This window comes from Salvia miltiorrhiza, unplaced genomic scaffold, assembly GCF_028751815.1.
Source record: "Salvia miltiorrhiza cultivar Shanhuang (shh) unplaced genomic scaffold, IMPLAD_Smil_shh original_scaffold_455, whole genome shotgun sequence".
In the NCBI taxonomy this organism is placed as follows: Eukaryota; Viridiplantae; Streptophyta; class Magnoliopsida; order Lamiales; family Lamiaceae; genus Salvia; species Salvia miltiorrhiza.
The window spans coordinates 518,271-538,487 of record NW_026651553.1 but is presented as its reverse complement, the minus strand read 5'-3'; the positions used below and the strand labels follow the sequence as shown (position 1 = coordinate 538,487).

The following is a 20,217-nucleotide window of genomic DNA, read 5'->3' as shown; positions in this document are numbered from 1 at the left end:
AAGGCCACAAGTCTCAAGTCCTATAAGCTACTATTGACAAGTATGTTCTATGTTCTTAGTTCATAGTTCAAGCAATACTAATGATCTCCCGATATCAAATTAATGTCAATAATCTTGCAAATTTGATGATCAATCAACTAAGCAAACAATATGCATAAAAATATGAAAATGAAAGAACAAGTCTCCATTAATTGAATCAAATAAAATAAAAAATTCATTATCTGTTTACTTCCTAACCCTATAATAAAAGCACCAGCAACACATAGACATATGAACTAGTATCAATAAATCAAAGGTATGAATAATCACCGAACGATAAAAATCGTAAAAACAATGATAAATCTTCAAGTCAAGCTCTTGATCTTCAAGTTCGGCTTCTCTTCTAACTCTCCAAGTGTGAAAATAGACAAAGGTAAAGGCTAAGTCTTCTTTCTTGAAGCTCTTAAGGGTTATTTATAGGCGAGGGTATGAGATACTAAAGAAATTAAGTGAAAATCAATTGTTGGCCCAAAAATCAATAAAAATGCAGTCAAACCCAGCAAACACGTGGCTCGAGGTGTGAACACGCATCCAAAACAACAAACTCAACTAACCACGCGGCCCAGACACGTGGCCGCACAAGTTTTCAGCTTTGAGCAGTGTTTTAATTTCGCGCGCATGGCCACGAGCTCATTCGAGATGAACTTCAACTTCCATTAAGATCCATTTTTCAAATTAAGCTTCGATATTCCTGAAAATTCAGTCAAACAACAAGTTATTGACAATAAACCAAAATACACTCAAATTAACCATAAAACATACAATTCCCTACAAAATTGACATTATATTGACCTTTGAAACATAGAAATATGTGTGTTCATCATCTGACCAGTTTAGTTGAAATGATTTTTCATTTTCTTCTTTCCTTTTTTTCTTTTCTTTACTTTTGAATTAGAGTTTTTTTTTTTATTTTTTTTTTGAATTTTAATTATTATTTTATAATCATATTATATTATGATGGAAGTATTTATTATTATTTTATTAAATTAAAATTTTATAAATTAAACTAAATATATATTAGTATAAATTTGAGAATGATTAAGCACAAAAGGTTATAAATACTACTCCCTTCGTCCACCAAAGATATGTCATTTTACTTTCGATACGGGTTTTAATAAAATGTGAGTGAAGTTGGTAGTAGAGTAAGGGTCCCACTATAAATATGAGTGAAATATTGTGGACTCTACTACTAAAAATGGATGTGGAATATTTTTTATGGACGGACGAAAAAAGGAAATTGTGACATGTCTTTGGTGGATGGAGAGAGTATAATAGTGGCGTGAATATTTTAGTTGAACCTTTATATAAATTACTCTCTCCGTCCCACTATACGTGAGAATTTTTTTCTTGGACACGGGAGCATCACATGAATAGAAAAGATACCAAAACTAAGTTCTCCACAGTCAGCTCCACATTGACTCGATGAGAGAGAGAGAGAGAGAAAGGCAGAGAGCGATAGAAAAGAGTTTTTTGTTTAGTTATTAAATTAATTTGTAATTGTAGTTTGCAGTGGGGATCTCTCTCTCTCTCATAAGTTCGAAGAAGAGCAACTCTTCTAAGAGCATTTCCAACCAATTCTTACCTTGAACATCTAATGAAATAGATCAAAAGCAGGATCTGGTTACAGAAACATTAATCGATTTTGTATTATATATATAAGCACTTATGCATTCATGTTTCCCAGTTGGATCTCTGCTGATATAGGCAACTTCTGTGTTTTCAAATTAATTGATATCCATAACTACAGGGCAAACAATAAACAAAATCGCCTATTTTTTCATTAAAGTTACAAGTCATTTTTTGCAGGGTACATTACATGTGCATAACATGAATAGAAAAGAGAGACCAAAACTACATGAAAACTACACGGTTGTTGCTGTAAGCGTCGAAGAGTATGTTCAGCCAATGTCTCAGACAGCGTTTCTTACAAAAATACACCAATTACCTACGCTTCTTTCTGGCATGTAGATGTGAAATTGAATTCGGAGTTCTCTTCTTGGTGAAAGCTCGGGTTTTGCTTTCCGACTCCTCTTCATCGCTGTCTTCTTCATCAGCCTTTCCATTTTCTGCAGACGGGACCAAAGCTTCATCTTTCATGGCGACTTTTCTTTTGTCGTTGTGCAGCTTGGCAAGCAGCTTTCTTTCAACAGGATTACTTGAACGTGTAAATTGGGATTCTTTAGGAACGGTTGCACCAATACCAAGCCTGTGAAAAATCTCCAAGCAAATAAAATTCCATTCTGATGTTACATTGTGATGCAGGAGTTATAGCCGGAGACACACTAACCTCATCGGACGCCCTTCCAAATCTATCGAAGTTGATTTATCATTGGATGATGATTTACTCATGTTATTAACCCATTGCTCAGCCTAAAGAGAAATAATACGTTCATAAGAATCTATTCATTTCAAGGCACCTACATAATTTGTATTGAAATAATATCAAGTAGATCGCAATTTGAAAGAGTAAACAAAGTAAAAGTAAAAACAAAAACAAAATAAGCACTCAACACAAATTTTAAATAACAGGGCAAGATCTATGTCTGTACTGCAAAAACATATCACTAACCAATATCCATTGACAAAATCATAAAACCAATTCATCAATTCTTCCTCACTCTATAACAAGAAATGTCTTCTCAATCTGAACAATCAATTGATAACCCAAACAATAAAACTAAGATATCTGATTCCGGGAAACCCAGATATGGATTGACTATATACATAAAAGCAAAACTTGTGTATATCCGAATGTAACGTGCATCCACCCCAATTAGGGTTTATTAATTCCTATTTAGGGTAATATTAATTACAATTAGGATTTAATTATGATGGATGCACCTGAGTGTGCCTCGTATATAAATGGGAGATTAGCAGTCAATCAACTCCAAATACTTACACTATTTCAACTCCCTCATATCAAAACCAAGTAACCTCAAGGACAGCAACAAAGCATCTAAATATGGTTTACCAATTTGAAAGCATGATTCAACTTCACCAACTGCGGCTGCGGTTTCTTCTTTGGATCCTCTTCTGCACCAGTTACCATCTTGTCACACCTGATCATTGGAAGCACTCATAAGTAGAATTATCCACAACAACACAAAAATTTGAACCATAAAAAAGATACACAAAACAACAAGGATATCACAGCTGTTTGTTCTTCCTTTAGTGTTTGAGAACACACTAATTCTCAAACCCATCAAACATCAATATAAGAACTATACACCAATTACTCAACCAAAGGCACATCTTGTGCATCTGACGGTACAAACAGCAGTCATCTAAACAAGCAAAATAATTGCAATGAGCTATCACACGCCCAATCGTGAACCCGAAAGGCAATTAGTAATTTCAAACAAAATTAGACATCAAAGTGTATCCTGAAATCATAGAAATCTTCGCTCCGAGAATAATAATAAGGGATTACCATATGCTTTCGGAGTTTGGAAGCAATAGAGACAGAGGCACGAATGGCAGTGGTAGGGTTTTGTGGCGGCCACTCCGACGATAGCTACCTTCCCAACTCAAGATTTTAGTGCAAAGGCGACCGTGATGCAGTGATTATGGTTATGGAGAAAAATAGATGAAAAGGGGCGCAGCTCGTATTCTTGTCTGTATAATAAATTTAGGAGAAAAGTATATTATGTGATATTTGCGAAATTGGTATTACCCGACCCCGATTAAGCTGAAAATCTACTATCCGACTCCCATTTGACTTTGGTATTAGGGTACCAAATACACTAATCGGTATTCGAAAATTACCAGATTTTGTTTGGTCTGCTTCTCTAGATTAGTATTTTGTCAACAAACATGCTTCGAATCTTGGAAGTACGAATGAGAAGATAAAACATTATGAATCAGAAACACAAAACCAGATGAGCTACAAACAATAAAGGAAAATATATAATAAAAAAACACAATTAACTACAAGCAACAAAAATCGGTTTCACTGAAGTGTTGAGCAATGCATTGGGCACCAAAAAGGCAAAAACCATTCATTTAAATGAATTGCAGAATGTTAGCACGGGAAACTCAAAATTGATAATAGATTCCAATCTCAGCACAGGGCAATGAGGCAATAGATAAATCGAAATCAGAAAAAAAAAAAAATTCGAACCTAGAAGGCTGAAGGAGCGGCGCGCCGGGGGCGACGGGACGGCACAGCAGCCGAGAGGTGGGGGGTGCGCCGGGGCGGTCCCGGAGGAGTCGGGGAGAGGAGAGATGGTGCGGCGCACGCACTGCGCTGGGGAACTGTGGGCCTGCGGCGGCGGCGGCGGCGGCAACGGCGCGGCGAGAGACACGGAGCGCGTCGAGAGAGGAGAGAGAGAGGCAGAGAATTCAGACTTGTGTAATTAAGTGTGTGTGTTTTTTTCTTTCAAGTTTTTTGTTTAAAATTATTAAATTAATAATTTAATTTAAATAAAATATATAATCCATCAGAACATCTTATCTTATAGGAGTAATAATAAAACTAGTAAAGGTTTCAAAAAAAAAAACTAAATTAGTACTAAAATTATAACATGTCTCATGAGAAAGAAAAAAAAATTATATATATAATCCATCAAATCAAATGCTGTTATCAGATTACATTTGTCTACAAAACTTAACCCTAGGGTTTAGACGCAGGATTGTGGCTTCCAACTACACAATTGATCATCGAAAACTGACTAAATTTATTTATTTAAAACAATGATTATTTGAATATATTCGAAGACAAATGCTTTTATCAGATTATTACAATTGTCTAAAAGAGTTAACCTAGGGTTTAGACGCAGGAGGGGCTTTCAATCTCTGAAATTCGATTTTGCTAGAATTGTTAATAGAATCGAAGAGGTAAGATTCTGTATTCAATCATGTTCAATCAAATTCGCAAAATCAATTTTTACGATGTAAGATTCTGTCGCGTTGCTTCTCTCCCATCAGTCGCTGATTTCCTTCTCCTGCAGTTGAACCAATTTTCATCACCAGCTACAAATGCCCTAGAACCTAACTCAAAAGATTCGAATCCAAAGTCCTTCGTTGCGGTTTATCTGGAAAACAAATTCGATTTTTCCCCAAAACGAGCCCTACTCTATTCCAAACACCTCAAATTTGATTCCCCTGAAAAACCCCTTTCGGTTATCGCATTCCTCAAGAATCATCATTTTACCGATTCCGTAATCTCACGCATTGTCAAGAAGTGGCCTTTGCTTTTGAGGCACTCCCCCAAATCTATTCTGCCCAAGATTGAATTTTTCCGTAATTTGGGACTATCGAGTTCAGAAATAGTGAAGCTTTTGACATTGCAGCCAAATTTGCTGGATAGAAGCATAGAGAGCCACATAATCCCATTTGTTGATTTCCTTCGGAGCTTCCTAGGTTCCGACAGAGATGTCGTGTTCTCGATTCTGCGTCATCCCGGTCTTCTTAGGGAGAATTTGCACAAGACATTATTGCCTAATGTGGGAATCTTGAGAGATGCAGGTGTGCCCCAATCCCACATTGTAGCCTTGCTGAAAGCTGATTCTAGACGGTTGGCTCTTGATCCCAACAGTTTTAGGCAAAAGGTGCAGGAGATTCTTGATCTCGGGTTTAGTCCCGCGACAAAGGGTTTCATCTCAGGGTTGAAAGTGAGGAGGCAGTTGAGCAGTTTGTCATGGAAGGAGAAGGTCGAGCATTACACAAGATGGGGTTGGTCCGAGGATCAAGTGCTCGTTGCTATCAGGAAGAATCCGCGGATCATGGCAGTTTCCAAGGATAAAAGTAGTAAAATCTTGGATTTTATCATCAACACAATGGCATGTGATGTTTCTTTTTTCATGACCAGGCCGGCGATATTGGTTTTGAGCTTCGAGAGAAGGATTGCACCACGGTGTGCCTTTTACCAAGTTTTGTTGTCCAAAGGTTTGGTCAAGAGCTCGACCTTGGGCACGATGCTTGTCTGTAATCAGACCTTGTTTCTTGAGAATTATGTGAAGCGTTTTGGGGAGAAAGATCCCCAGCTCTTAAAGCTCTATCAGGAAATCTTTAGTAACTGTAAAGCTTAGATTTTTGGTGGTCAGGGCCATATCCTAACTGCTTTGCCTATGGTTTATCGTACATTTTCATTATGCATGCTGCTGATTGTAAGCAAAGTTTGCAGTCGGAGAATTTCGCTTTTTATGATTAAAGTAGGACCTAGAATTGCCTTGTTTTGCAATTTTGCTAGTGATGTTTGTTGGATTTAGGTAATTGGTGGTTTTAAACAGTTGTAGTTTTCATGGTTGTTTTCTGTCTTTTTTGGATGCAATCTAAATCTTGTAGTGGACTTTCTTTGGGAATTTGACATCTCATTTTTATATTGTTTCCAAGAGAAAATCAATTCTTGAGTCTGTATCCAGATCTTGCTTTTGATTTATTTCCATGTCGAATGTAAGAACTGAATGAAAATGCTCTTACAAGAGTTGCTCTTCTTCAGAAATATGAGAGAGAGAGAGTTACACTTATGACTTGACTAATTTAAAAATTAAACCGGATTTTGCACAAATAGTATTAAACAAATTTTCATTTTCCTTGATCAAATTTAATCTCTTCTCGACATTTATTTTCTCCGAACACCTCTTCACAAATTCACAGGATCACTGATAACTCACTCATTCTCTCCAAGGGCACACTATTTCATCTTCTTCGGAAGAAAAAGAAAAAAAAAATCAAGCGCGCACACACACACACAGACATAATCTAACAATTTTTGTTGAGTCGTTTAGGGGAAAGTTTCAGTGAAGTATCCCCCTTTCTCAATCCCATCTCTCCTTGATTCAACTTACATCTCATCTCCTCCACCAACACCTTAGTCCGAGGCTCCGGCGACATACCCTTGCACTCCATCTCCGCAAAATACTCCAACGCAGCCCCTACCCTCCCCATCTCACAAAGCCCGTGCACGACGATCGTGTACGACCTTCGATCGGGCCCCACTCCCCTCCTCTCCATCTCACCCCAAACACACCTCACCCTCTCCTCATCCCCCCATTTCACAAACAACCTCAAAACCAAGTTGTACAAGTCCCCTCCAACCTCACACCCTCTCTCCTTCATCCTCTCCAAAATCCCATCAACTTGCTCCACACTCTTGGCAGCCCTCACCAAGCAACCATACGTCAAAGCATTCGCCTCAAACCCGCCATTCTCCTCCATCTCCTTGAGCAGCTCCTCAACCGCCTCCATCCTCTGAATCTTGCAGAGATGCTTGATCAGCGAGTTATACGTTGCAGCATCGGGCGAGCACCCTTTCTCTCTCATCTCTCTGAAAACCTCAAGAGCCTCTGGGATCTTCTTCTTGAAACACAGCCCCTCAATAACAGTGTTGCATATGGCTGCGTCGGGGCTGCAGCCTTCCTCCCACATTGCCCTCAGCAACTCCAACGCCCTCCTTGCCTTCCCGCATTTGCACAACGAATTGATGAAAATGCCATAGCTGTATCTATCCGGCTTGCACTCCGACGCAAGAATGTCCCTCCAAAACCTCTTGGCGTCGGGCAAGCTCCGCAGCAAGCACCAACCGTTTAACACGATGTTCCACGTCTTGATATCGACATTAAACTCACTCTTTCTATTGCGGAACACTAATTCCGCCATCTCCACATGCTTGTACCGGCAAAGCGCCAGCAGCAGCGTCTGAAACGCAGCCAAATCACGCCGGAGGCCCAAACCTTCTTCCATCCTGTCGAAGAACTGGATCGCTTCATCCACTTTGTGAGCGGCGGCTAATCTGCGGACCACGATTGCGTACGTCCGCTCGATCATTGGTTTTTCTCTCCTGGGCAATTCGTCGAGCAGTTGGCGGAGTTCGTCGAACCGGTGATTTCGGCCGAGGGTGTCGAGGATCTCGTTGTAGACGGAGGTTTCTGGAGCGTACCCTGATGAATTTTCGGGTCCGGAAAGCCAGCGGAAGAAGGTGTGGGCGGATTTCCAGTCAGAACGGTGGCGTTTGAGGACGTTGAGGGCCAATTCGTGCGAGAGCGAGGGGTTGCATTGCTCGAGGCGGCGCTCGATCGATTCTGCGGGCTCGTGGAAATGGGACTTGAGAAGGGTCTGGATTTTGAGAGCTTGATCATCAATGGAGGTGGTTTGCGGTTTGTGATCCTTTGTTGAAGTGCTGAAGCATGGTATCGGAGAAACAAGGATTTTGCCGGAGTTGGAAATGGTGCGAATTGAGGAGTAGTGATAAATGAAAAGAGTGGAGACTCGCAACCGAAATCTTGAGTTCATGACGCTGCAAACTACAACTACAGATTAATGGAGTAGTTGATAATTAAACAAAACAGAGAAACACACTTGTATTCTGCCGATCTATCGTATCGCCGCCGCAGTTATTTTCCTCTACCTTTCTTTCTCCCTCAATGTGGAGAAGACTAGTTTTGGTCTCTTTTGTATTCATTCATGTCACGCACATCATACCCTGAAAAAATTTAACTTGTTCACTTTAATGAAACAAACCCATTTTTGTTAGTATTTGTTTTCCCGTTAGATGCGGATATCAATTAATTTGAAAATTATTTGGGCCAATTTTGATTTTATTTGGTTCTATTGAAACTGGAGAAGTTGGCTACATCAGTAGAGAGATCAACTGGGATACATGAATACATTATCATACAAAATCAATGAAAACAAATAACTTCCCGCTTCAGCATTCATTGTGTGTATATTTACATCAACAAAGAATCAAAACAAACGAAATCATAATTACACTTGAAGCTGTCGACCAAAACATGACCCCTAATTACAAGGCTGGGGGTTGATTTTAAATAAATAAAACCTAATATCATCACATATTCACTATTTTACACTGTGTATTTACACAATCTCTCCTCACAAGCCGGGCCACAGAAAACACCCCTCCGATAGAGTTGCCCATTTGTGCATGATCTATATACATCGGTATACCTGCAACAAAGCAAATATTAATTTGATAATTTAGCAACAAGATATAAGCAGGCTTTCAAGAATGAAATCTTAAATGCAATAGGAATGTCTTTTTTGCTAAAACTAGGAGACGGCAATAAGATTGGGAGAGGAAATTCTGTTAATTTTATCAGTAAAGGCAGCCTAAGAAACGTGTAAATTTGAGAGCAACAATAAGACTCATTTTGAGTGCAAGATTTAATCCCTAAGGACAAGATTGCAAAATCTCTAATTTAGTTCTTTTGACACAAGCAAAACACACATGAAGGTACATAAACAGATCACCTCAGACGTTTCAAATCACTTCTAAACTTAATGGTGCAAAGAAGCTAGTACATTCGGGGGGTAGGGGGTGCAAAATATAAATGGAATTTACCACAAAACCAGAGAGGGAGGGAGAGAAAGAGTAAGTTTTGCTCCTCTCTCTGCAGCTGTTGAATTTCTGACTGCCTGTGATATGACCGTAACCTTGCTTTTTCACCATCAACTTGTGTTTTCAACAGCTTCCACATAGGGAAAAACCCATAAAATCTATCTTCAGCGTAATTGATGACATAATGCAGCATCAATTGTATTGCTTGTCTGCAAAACCTACTGCTTGGATTCCTGAGGTGGGGTTCTGCCCAAGTATTTCTCCAGAGACTCTTTCTTGTGCTCAGGATCAAGGCTGCCATACAAAAAACTACTAGTGTTATGGATCTGACAAGAAGCTACTGCAACATACACACAGAAAAGGAAGATGGGCAGTAGCAGAACCTGTTCCTAAAGCCAAGAAGAGCGCAGTGCACTGCACGTGCTGTAGCAGAAGCAGGAGCTATAGCCGCAGCTGGAGCAGATTGCACAGCAGTTGCCAAAGCAGATCCCATACTAGCACCACGCTGGTACTTTTTCAAGGGGCTTTGTACCAAGGCAGAGGCTGATCTTCCCAGGCCATCACTAATACTCTGGTAGGCCTGCCAAGAGAAATTCATATCCTTATTTGCAACAGCAATGAAGAATATTGCTTGCTAAAGAGGGTTAGGGAAAAAGCTGATAAAGAGTAATCTTTCCAAGCTAAAAGGGACGGGAAGTTGCCAAAAAACTTCTCTCTCCCCCAGTGAATGGTTAGGAATCAGGAATTAAATATTAATAATTCAAAAACAAAGTCAGTTCTTAAAAAAAAATCAAAAACAAAGTAAGACGGAACCATGATGAACAAGCAATGTTTGATAGGACACTGACCTGTTGAATTCCATGTTGAGCATCATTTGGCTGATTTGATTTCACACCGTTACCTACTTCGCTTTCTAGCGGCCATGGTACAGAGGGTGGAATACTAGCTAGAATATACTCTGCTTGGAGGAGGATGTTATGAGCTCCGGCAGCCAAATGTACTCCCAGCCCAATTGCTTCAAGCGAAATGCTTTTAAGGAATGCAACAGTGCCTATGACAACAGTTCAGTTACACATTAAATATCATATCCTTATTCAGACAACAACAATGAAGAATATTGCCTCTTGAAAGGACTATTCATCTTCAGCAGAACCAAAAGCCATGTACTGAAAGTTGAAGATGTCGACTAAACTCCAAAGATAAGTACACAGGTAAATGACAAGCGAGCTCACAGTTGTGGGTTTGCATCATGTCAATGGAACTCACACAATATGAATAGACGAGACATGTCTATTAAAATATTTTACCTCTTTGCATTCCTTTGAGTAACCTATGATCCCTTCTATAGCTCTTCACAGGCAGAGATACCAACTTTGCAGCTCCAGAGCTAACAGCAAGCAATGACTTAATGGGAGGAAGGCCTTTCAACAGTTTATGAACCTACAAAACACGCAATATATTAAATCTCATGCATTCACAAATATCAAAATTCGTAAATAATAAGTCGGATTTAACTGAACCTGGTTCTGAGAAATGTCTTCCAGCCACTCTCCCATTATTGTTTCACAAACACTGCTCCAGCCGTAGAGACCTATTCCTTGCACGTGTTTGAGTTGCAACTCCACACCCTGCATAAGAAGTCATTAGTATATAAAGCTAGTAGTATGGATATACAATAACTCCCTTGCATAATAAGCTTTAATTCAGCCGGAAGCACGTCAACTTATTTCACCAAACTCACGACGATATCAATTAAGGCATGCCTAATGACACAACTAAAATACCATAAAGTGGTAGAAAACTTATGATGGAATATCAGAAAAGCCAAAAAGCAAGTGCATTTTTAGATTCATATTCTTGCACAAGAAAATTCTCACGAAAACTAGTAGTTTTACTAAGATGAACCGGGTAACAGTAGTTAGGCATGGACTTCATTTTTAAGCTGGGAGACACAACACAAGGCATCTTCAAACTTCTCTGATAAGAAGCAGAATTTTATGTTTCATGGCAAGCATCAATGCTGATATATGCAAATCAAAGATGCATATCCAATTATCCATCATGCAGATGAGCCTACCACTCCAAAACAGATCAGTGTAAGCGGATCAAGCAACAAAAGCAGCAATTTGCATACGGATATATTCATTAAATATCAAATCGCTTAAAATTCCTCAAATCTGGCCCATTGATTAAGTTTACTTACTTTATCATGTGAAATCAAATGATTAGTTTATAACCTGGGTGGATTGCAGAATTAATAGAAACAGATCAAGAGATGATAAAACAACAAGTCACCTTCCAAGGTATGAGGTTGACAAGTTCGACATACTTGCCACCCCTTAGAGCTGTTAAGTCAACATGGCAAGGACTATAATCAACTCGAACCAGCATAGGCCATATGTCAAATTTCTGTAAGAAAGCAGATAAAGATGAGTGACCCAGACTAGATGAAGAGCCCAGTGAGAAGAAAGAACATAACTGGCAGCAAACAGGTATATTAGAACTTAGAAGTGAAGTATATAGAATGGAGCATCACTGCAGGTAGAGGGGATGAAAGACAGACACGTCCTTCCAAACACTTATGGTCTTCATATATCACAAAAATCACAACTCAAATTAGGCCCATCTAAAAAATAGACTCAAACTTACCTGGAAGTAAGTAAGAAATGCCTCTTCATTGATGCCACGACCCTGCACATTGTTGCTCTTCTCAAATGGCTCTCCTGAATTACTTAAATCCAGAGGGGCACTGGAAGAGGAGTCAGCTGATGTGTTTTTTCCTCCAAAGAAGCTGATGAGAAAATCAAGTTGGCGTTGATGAAGATGCAAAAGAAGGGGAAGTAAAGCAATACGTAACCTGGAGAGGAAATGCAATATCAATTAGAAATTCAGAAGATAAAATGTTTCAGCACTGTATACTTATAATGAAGGGCAAGGTACATCTACTGATGCTATCATTCAGTACAAATCCTTCTAGAGACAATTTAAGAAAGAAACCCAATGTTCACTACAATCCCAATTTCAGGCAAATCTCTGCTTACGATAATGACAGAAACAAGGAATTTACAAGAATGGACAAAATGATTAAAGAGTTGGCACGAAAATTGGTGGAAGGGAATATATTGGCCTCATTTCACCTTCTTCATTCTTTCATATAAAACCCTATGACTTATTGGTTACCCCATCTCAATGTCACCCCTATCAAGTCGTTGTCTAATACTTACTAAATGGACTCTTGATATTTCCTCCAAAATCCACTAGAAATAAACTAATTAGATATTTTAAAGCAAACAGCAGAAAATTCCTTCAAATGTCCAAAAATGGCTAAAGAAATAAAGCTAAAACAAATAGCACACCGATTTTCTTCAATACGGATTGAAGGGTCTGGTCTAACGGCTTCTAAATTCAGCTTCACAGCTTTTGAAGAGAACTTTCTTGGATGCTTCTTCGACTGATAATTCCCAAGCATCTTACAACCAAACAACACTGAATCAGAGAATAAAATATTACAAGATTAACAAGTGGACTGAAGCATAGATAGTTAAGCAGTACCAGCTTCCATGGCGCATCATTACTTCTGTCATAGAGGCAGAAATCCCTAATGGTGAGAGAAAGCGTAGATGCAGATATTTCACCATTTGGGTACACATCATACTCAACACATAATCCAGACAATGTAAGCTCTAAAGAAGTAGTCACATCCCTTGCTATAGCCAACGGTGGAGAAGTATTCTGGAAGTTGGACCAGTCAGAACCACCGTACATTCTCCAACTGACATTTATATTCTTAAGAACTACGCGACCCTCAGCTATCACATCAACATGTTCAGAATCATTTGTACAAACTTCAAAGTCCACAGGTTTCCGCACATCAGGCTTCTCCACTTTTGAAGCATGATTTTCTAGTATTCTTAATGGGGTGCTCCCATACCATCCATCAGTTCCTATCCGATCCTCTCCAGCAACAACGGTGTGGAAACCATAAAATTCAGATGACTGGCTTCCTGAAGAAAGTACGGAAAGGGGGCGAAGATCTGACAGGAAATATTCTTCTATAATCTCAGGAGTCTTTTCTCCTGATGATGAAGCCCCACCAGCTACACGAGAAGTATCCTCGACCATGGAGCAAAGATGAGAACTAAAAGTTTTAGCTTGGCCAGCAGAGTTGCTGTCCAGCTGAAAGGCATCTTCACATATCTCATCCATCAAATTTCCCATCTTGGACTTTTTCTCTTGACTTGAACTCTCTGATTGGTAAAGTGGAGAGAATTCACCGCTTATTGCCATTTCATCAGTGACTTCATGTGCTTGCTGTACATTATTCCACCTATTCTCCAAGTGCACAACATAATCTTGCATATCAGGAGCAAAAAGCTTTTGGAGTTGAGCAGCCAACCTAATTAATCCAAAAGTTGTATCATGGCATGTACTTAACATGATGTGCGACTCTGCACATTCTAATTCCCATGCATGGCCATTCTCACAGTTCGTCCTAAAAAGTGCTTCAACATTTGCCTCTTGGGCAACTTTCACATAACCAAGATTGTTAAGTTGCCCTACACTGTGAGTGCAACCAATTAACCCATATTCAGGCACTGTGCATATAAGAAAACCTAGATCTTGCAGTCTGATTTTGTAATCCCTTTCTGCACAATAAGCCACAGTTGTATTTGAAAGTTTCAACGAAGAAGCAGCCAGAAGGCAAGCAATATACATCTCATCCTCATATTCATTGGCCTTAAAATCAGAAGATTTGAGGTCTGAGCCCTGATTTTCGATCAATTTTTCAATGTATGGCTCATAACTCAGGCCAACATCCACCAGATTAAGAATGAACGAAGATCCACAAGCCTTCTGACAATTATCACCTGCTTGTTGAGATTCAGAAGATGGTAGGATGAAAAAGGATATTATTGTATTAAACCAATCCAGGCGACCCCCAATTGCAACAATAGTGGCACATCTAATAGTAATTGAAGTAAACATATGGTTGCTTTCTGGGTCCGAAAAGTTGATAATGTCAGAACCAGAGTATCTAGAAGATAACACATTTGAACCTTCTCCATTACCACGACCCATTGTCGAGTCACTGCATGATATCAAAAGAAACTCCCGTTTAAGACCTTCAGTAGAACCCCACAAACTTCCCTTACCATGGGACACCCATAGGAAATTGGCATGGCTTATTCCACCAATGTTAGATACAGAAAGTAACTCAAACTTGTCTACCTTGAGAGTTAGACTAGACCAAGAACCTGGAAGTTCTGAGCGTATGTAACACTTAAAATCCCCCACTGGTTCAACTGCAAGAGAAATTGTTACAGACTCACATTCAAATAGAAATGATGTTTGAAGCGCAGAATGCTCTTTCATATTACTAACTGATTCGGCAGTGACAAAAGCGAAATGCTCGGCCATCTGATTTAGGAGGCCAGATATGTTCTCGTACTTTTTTTCGTCTACATATATTGTTGCAGGAGGTAATTTTCCACGCAAGAAAAATGCAGAGCTTGCTAACATCTCTTGCCGAGTATGAGTATCAAATCCATTGCTGTCTCTAACAGTTGTAACTGAGGCAAACTCAGAATCTTTTCCAACAACCTTATCTTGGCTCTTACCATACTCAGAGGAAGCCAAAAGCTTGGCTTTTTTGGCGATCCAAGGACCAGTCACAGGACCCTCCTGCCAAAACATACTAATAACAGACAGATGATCAGTTCCATTAACAACTGAAATAATCTTTTCAGCTGAAAAGCTACCCTCCCGCCTCTCGTAGGTTTCACTTTCATCAATCTTCTCCATATAAGCTGAGCTGATGTAAAAGAGATAAAAGTCACCCATATTCAAATTCAAGGAGCATGATGTGGTCATAGTGGGTCTCTTGTCAAAACTAGCAATAGGAGTCAGCCTGGTTGATCGATCATCTCTCCCTCTTATTGTTGGTGAAACCAAGTCAAAAGCAATAAACTGATTGCAAGAAGAGTAGCTGGAATAATATTCACGCTCCTTCAAAGGGAAACACAGTATTATCCTAGCATTTGGGAGGAATATATTGCCCTCCAGAAACTTTCTGGTTGACACATTGGTAGGCCGTGGCTGTGAAATCTTTCCATGAATAGCCGAAAATCCATATTCTTTACTTTCTGGTTCCAGTGCAAAACCATTCCCCAGGCTAGTTGTTCCAATACAGTTTGACATCTCTTGCAGAAATTCTAGCACCGTAATAATAAGATCAAAGTTCATCCAACAAACAAAGGGTGGCAGCTTTAAAGTAAAAGATGTAGGCCCCATTAATGAGCTGCCAGAAGAACCCAGGTTTATACTGACATGGATGCTGCTGACACCTGAAGTTTTGAGCAAAGTTACACTGGCATAGTCTCGACAAATATCTTTGCCATTCTTCAAGTGCTGACATCCACTAGTGTCCTGCATGCTCAATGAAACTTCAACAGGATCATTAATTCGGTGGCCTAATCCAAGATCTTTTGTGGATTCTTGAACAGTCCGAAGAGCACCTTGGACACCATCTTGCATTTTTTGGATCAAGTCCGTCTCACTATCAGAGTTTTCATGTTGAACATGACTCTTGTAATCCACCAAGTCATTCACGGAGGACAAATGATCGACTAATTGAATATGTTGCGCAATTAATTCAAAGTTCATTTCTCGAGGATGTACCTGTGGAACTTGCATAATTTTGAACGTTAACAGAGTAAACTAAACATAACATTGAGAGAGATTATGGTTACTAGGTAAAGACGACATCAAACTGTTGTAATCAAGAAACGAAAGTAGTATCCTGGTTACAATTACCTGCAGTACAAGATCTAGTTCTACAAACTGTGCACACAGATGATGAAGGTGAATAGCAGCATTAGCCATATCAGCCTTAATGTTGGGGGACTGTTTCTTGTCTTCATCAATGAAAGACAAAAGGAGGGATACTTTTTCTATGGATGCACTGAGGTTGGTTTCAACAAGCTGCTGTTCTGCACCCAAGTAAGTAGAAAGTGATATCAGTTCCAGAGATGAAAATGTTATGGTGATGCAGCAACAGAGCTAATAAAGGTAAAAATATTTTCAAAATTGAAACAAAGAGAGTACCTTTCACAGATTACATATACTCAAAATAACATATCTTCAAGAAAAAACTGACAACATCAATGATGCAGACAGTCAAGACTCAAGAGTTAATTTTTAGAAGGTGGTGTTAGAAATTAATTGTTGAAACTTCACATATGTTGAGTAAGCAGACCAGAATAAGCAGAAAAACAGTTCTAGAACAGAAGCCCCTACCTCCCTATCCCCAGAAAATCTGGAATTAAGTTTCAGCTGTACAGACAGAGAATAGGTACACAGTAACATCGATACTGGAAAACATCGATGAAAAACCCAGAAAGTCTCTTAAAATCATTGTTAAACCATTCACCAACACTGAGGAAGGTTTTTTTTTTTAAAAAAAAAGAGTAAAGTGTTTATATAGTGAGATAACTGAATAACATGACCAATGTCTTTTCTCTTCTCATTTTACCAACACTTAACAACCCCAATCATCATAATGATTCTACCAGATGGAACTTCAAAGCAGTGAAGACAGTTCCAAAATTCAATAGATGTGTCCTGTTGCTATATCTTACATTGATGCAGTATAAGCTAGACATGTGTTTGGTCATGACCTAATAGTTGATAGGGCATGGCATCAGAGTTAGTTTCGCAGCTCAAGAAAAGTCAACTTGTTTATAATAATCTTATTAAATTACTGTAATGTCTTTTTATGACAATATCCCACCCACCACCACCATTACCCATGCTTGCACAAGCTTATGATTTAGATAGGAATTCAAACTTTCGCAGATTCAGTTGATGGCCGCATAATTTTAGTGAACAGGTCAATAACATGAATCTGGAAAGACACTGACATGGTATTCAATAATTTGCTAATCAAGTAATACAAGCATTAACCAAAGTCAAAAGAAAAGGTAAAAGAAAGAAAAAGCTTACAAACTCAGTAGCACCATACTGAACCGCTATAGCACAATTTGCATTTGAGACTACACTGTATAGGATTAGGACTTACCAGAAGGGACATGTAAAGATCCAGAGGCAAGGTTGGATGCTGCAGTAATTGCACTAAAAACAGAACAAGTCCAATTCCACATGCCACTGTTCCCTAAAGCTGACTGTGAATTTCTTAGTCCATCAATGCACTCAAAAAATTGATCCACGCTGCCAATATATCATTTAACAGGAAAGAGTTCAGAACAGGTTCAGACCAACGAGAGAGGTGAAAATTTTAGTATAGATATAAAGCAGCAGAAACTTTCATATCCCCATGAAGAATAAGACTAAATTTCTTTCAGCCATCAAAACTATGTCCTGAAGAAAGGATTCAAAAGTTCTAATAGCCAAAAAGTGACATAGTGAGAATGTGAGATTGATCAACCAACTATTTGCATCTCCCAAACAAATACCCATGACTGGTAATACATGATGAGGCTAAGTTGGTGGCAAATCAAATACCAATTGGTTTTATTCAATTACAGTAATATGTGCTCATTATAGCATACGTACAGCTTAATGCTCAATAATCTGTTTTAAGATGCAGTTTATTGTTTATTTAGTGCAAATTTGTAATAGGTAAGAGAATACCAACCTCGCCCCAAAGTCTGGTTCTTCTTCAGTTAGGTCTTTCTGGCTTTTACTCACCCAATCAGATATGAGATGTGAATCTGATAGTAGGTTATGTACTGGTTCTTTCTCTGGCAAGTTGGCAATAAAGAATTCATTACCGAGTGGCCCCTTGCTACTAGGATGCATGGCAGAGCTCGAGGATGACAAGCTGTCTGATGGTTCACGAGGAACTGGGTCCTCCCTCTCCTCACCTATACCTTTAAGTAGGTTCCACATAAAGATGAAGTACCTGATGGAGCTAGGTTCAAGTCTTAATTCAAGAGGTTCAATATGAAGGTTGGCATCCACTTTGCTAATGTCCAGTGAACCATTTTTCCAAGGTAAACTTAACTTTAAACTCCCACAAAAACCACCCTTTTCTCCAGAAATTATAGCAGTCGTGTTACCAGCTGTACAATTTCCTGAATACCAGTTGCCAATAGTCGAATCAACCAAAAAATCAGGCGAAGACTGATGATCAAGACCATCCACAGGAAGTAATTCAAGAACTGCTCCTTGGAATTCAAAAAAGTTTGTTAATCTACTTATACCAAGGACATTGCGAGCTTTGGTGAAATTGGTAGAAGCAGAATCCTCGCAAATATGAGTTCCACATTGAAGTTCATTAATCCGAAGAACCAATATTCTGTCTAACGCTTTACTATTTTCATCTTCCAAAAGTGGATCAAATGCCACAATTAGCTTCTTAATATTCACATGAAAGCTAGTTAGCAACCACTTCACCATTTTGGCAATAGTTTTAACTCCTTCATGAACTTCAACAGAAGCACTTGCAACCGCATTATTATGAGTCTCATTGTCTTGTTTTCTGAGACCATGGCTCGAACTATTGTTGCCACTCTTGCTGTGACAGTGAGTCTCAAATTCATCTCGAATTACTTTCGTCTGGCGAGGAGCAATAACAACTTCGAGCTCATCCACCTCAACTCGGCAACCACCTTCCTTCCAAGGCATAGTTACAGTTAATGATCCAACAGACCCCTCTTTCACTAGAACAGCTGCTGTTCCAAACTGAAAAACAATAAAATGTTAGCAGAGAACAGTATAATTATTTGGGTTAATGGTAAGCTTCCCCACACCACCCACCGAATTGCAACTCCTCAAATAAGGTGGGTGAAGGCTCAACTGTTTCAGCGAAGTTAACCACATAACCCAAAATCAACATTTTCAAACTATTGGAGAACCATCGCATACTAAAAAAAGCTCTCGTTTAATTTTTAGTCTGTCAAACACCTACATCAGGCTTAATCACACTCCACTTGAATTAACAACGTATCGCATCCAAAAACGCAGTAATCGAACAGAATTCACTTCCAAATTTGAGAATAGCGCTATACAAACAGACAATTACCAAAGCGGGGAAAAAATTTAAAATTTACAGCTAGAAAAATTAGCGCACCCTACCTTCTCGTTTATGTAATCAACATTCAGCGCGAGGTCGGAGAGCTGAATCGTGCCAGCACCGAGCTGAACATCAAGGTGATCAAGATCAATATCTCCCAGTATAAATTTCCCCAGTTTCTTCTTCAACAAGAATTTACAAACACGCTTTACTGCCCACCGCGAGAACATCGCCTCAGCGGATTTCGAGAAACTCCAAGAAAACATCTTCAGTATAATCTATGTACACTTCCTCCAGATAATATTAGAACTTTTATATTCTGGGTTTCTGAATCACTATATACAGAGTGAAGTTGGATTTGATGGAGGCTCGCACCTCCATCCAACCGGAATTCAGACAATGAAGACGGAAACAAGGTTTGAGGTTTTGTTTTCCGTTTTTGCCTTGTTAGGGTTTGGATTGGGATAAATTGAACTGAGACGACTTTTGCTATGGGAGAGTCGTGTTTAGATTGTGAATGGTTTCGTGTCAATGATTGGATTTGTCGTAGTGTTCTATTTTATGTATCGTTAAGATTAAGATTGTGATCTCATTGGAAAACGAGGGCTAACCGTAATTTATTTCGATCCAGACTCCTAAAGCTTGTGCTTCTGTAGTAATCTTTGGCTCAATTGTTTGAAAGATTTATGCTTTTACGTAATTTAAGTTTAAACACAATTTATAAAATATTCGATAATAACTTTTTTTTTCTCATTTTTGGAAGTATATATATATATATGTACGCCTGAAATTTTCCAACGACTAGATAAATGTTGTGGCATGCTATCTATCTATCTATTATACTAAA

General features: G+C 39.0%; 4 protein-coding genes across 6 annotated transcripts; 1 reads left to right on the top strand and 3 right to left on the bottom strand.

Moving 5' to 3' along the window:
• Positions 1 to 1,795: 1,795 nt before the first annotated feature.
• Positions 1,796 to 4,688, bottom strand: LOC131004750 (uncharacterized). 2 transcript variants are annotated; one of them, XM_057931498.1, is made up of 4 exons: positions 4,160 to 4,688; positions 3,011 to 3,098; positions 2,327 to 2,409; positions 1,796 to 2,245 (listed from the first exon to the last, which is right to left on the bottom strand). In XM_057931498.1, the coding sequence occupies exons 2-4, from the start codon at positions 3,086 to 3,088 to the stop codon at positions 1,981 to 1,983; spliced, it is 426 nt and encodes a 141-aa protein (XP_057787481.1). In that variant the 5' UTR covers positions 3,089 to 3,098; positions 4,160 to 4,688; the 3' UTR covers positions 1,796 to 1,980. The 2 variants fall into 2 exon arrangements, with proteins under 2 accessions (XP_057787481.1, XP_057787482.1); XM_057931499.1 differs by lacking the exon at positions 4,160 to 4,688 and adding an exon at positions 3,470 to 4,106.
• A 58-nt stretch (positions 4,689 to 4,746) lies between these two features.
• On the top strand, positions 4,747 to 6,382 carry LOC131004748 (uncharacterized; the record flags this gene model as incomplete). The annotated part of the gene is made up of 2 exons (XM_057931497.1): positions 4,747 to 4,875; positions 4,989 to 6,382. Coding segments are annotated over 2 exons (1,209 nt in total), but the record flags the coding sequence as incomplete, so codon positions are not given.
• A 170-nt stretch (positions 6,383 to 6,552) lies between these two features.
• On the bottom strand, positions 6,553 to 8,472 carry LOC131004747 (putative pentatricopeptide repeat-containing protein At3g15200). The gene has a single exon (XM_057931496.1). The coding sequence runs from the start codon at positions 8,269 to 8,271 to the stop codon at positions 6,742 to 6,744; it is 1,530 nt and encodes a 509-aa protein (XP_057787479.1). The 5' UTR covers positions 8,272 to 8,472; the 3' UTR covers positions 6,553 to 6,741.
• Positions 8,473 to 8,664: 192 nt separating this feature from the next.
• On the bottom strand, positions 8,665 to 19,956 carry LOC131004746 (autophagy-related protein 2). Of its 2 annotated transcripts, XR_009095098.1 has the most exons (14): positions 19,433 to 19,956; positions 17,991 to 19,039; positions 17,415 to 17,563; positions 16,151 to 16,326; positions 12,890 to 16,015; positions 12,694 to 12,806; positions 11,987 to 12,194; positions 11,633 to 11,746; positions 10,858 to 10,965; positions 10,645 to 10,777; positions 10,186 to 10,388; positions 9,721 to 9,917; positions 9,341 to 9,631; positions 8,665 to 8,946 (listed from the first exon to the last, which is right to left on the bottom strand). XR_009095098.1 is itself a non-coding variant. In XM_057931495.1 (13 exons), exons 1-13 carry the CDS (start codon positions 19,634 to 19,636, stop codon positions 9,556 to 9,558), a joined length of 5,856 nt encoding a protein of 1,951 aa, XP_057787478.1. In that variant the 5' UTR covers positions 19,637 to 19,956; the 3' UTR covers positions 9,187 to 9,555. The 2 variants fall into 2 exon arrangements, 1 of the variants encoding a protein (XP_057787478.1); XM_057931495.1 differs by lacking the exon at positions 8,665 to 8,946 and having other exon boundaries at positions 9,187 to 9,631.
• Positions 19,957 to 20,217: the final 261 nt, after the last annotated feature.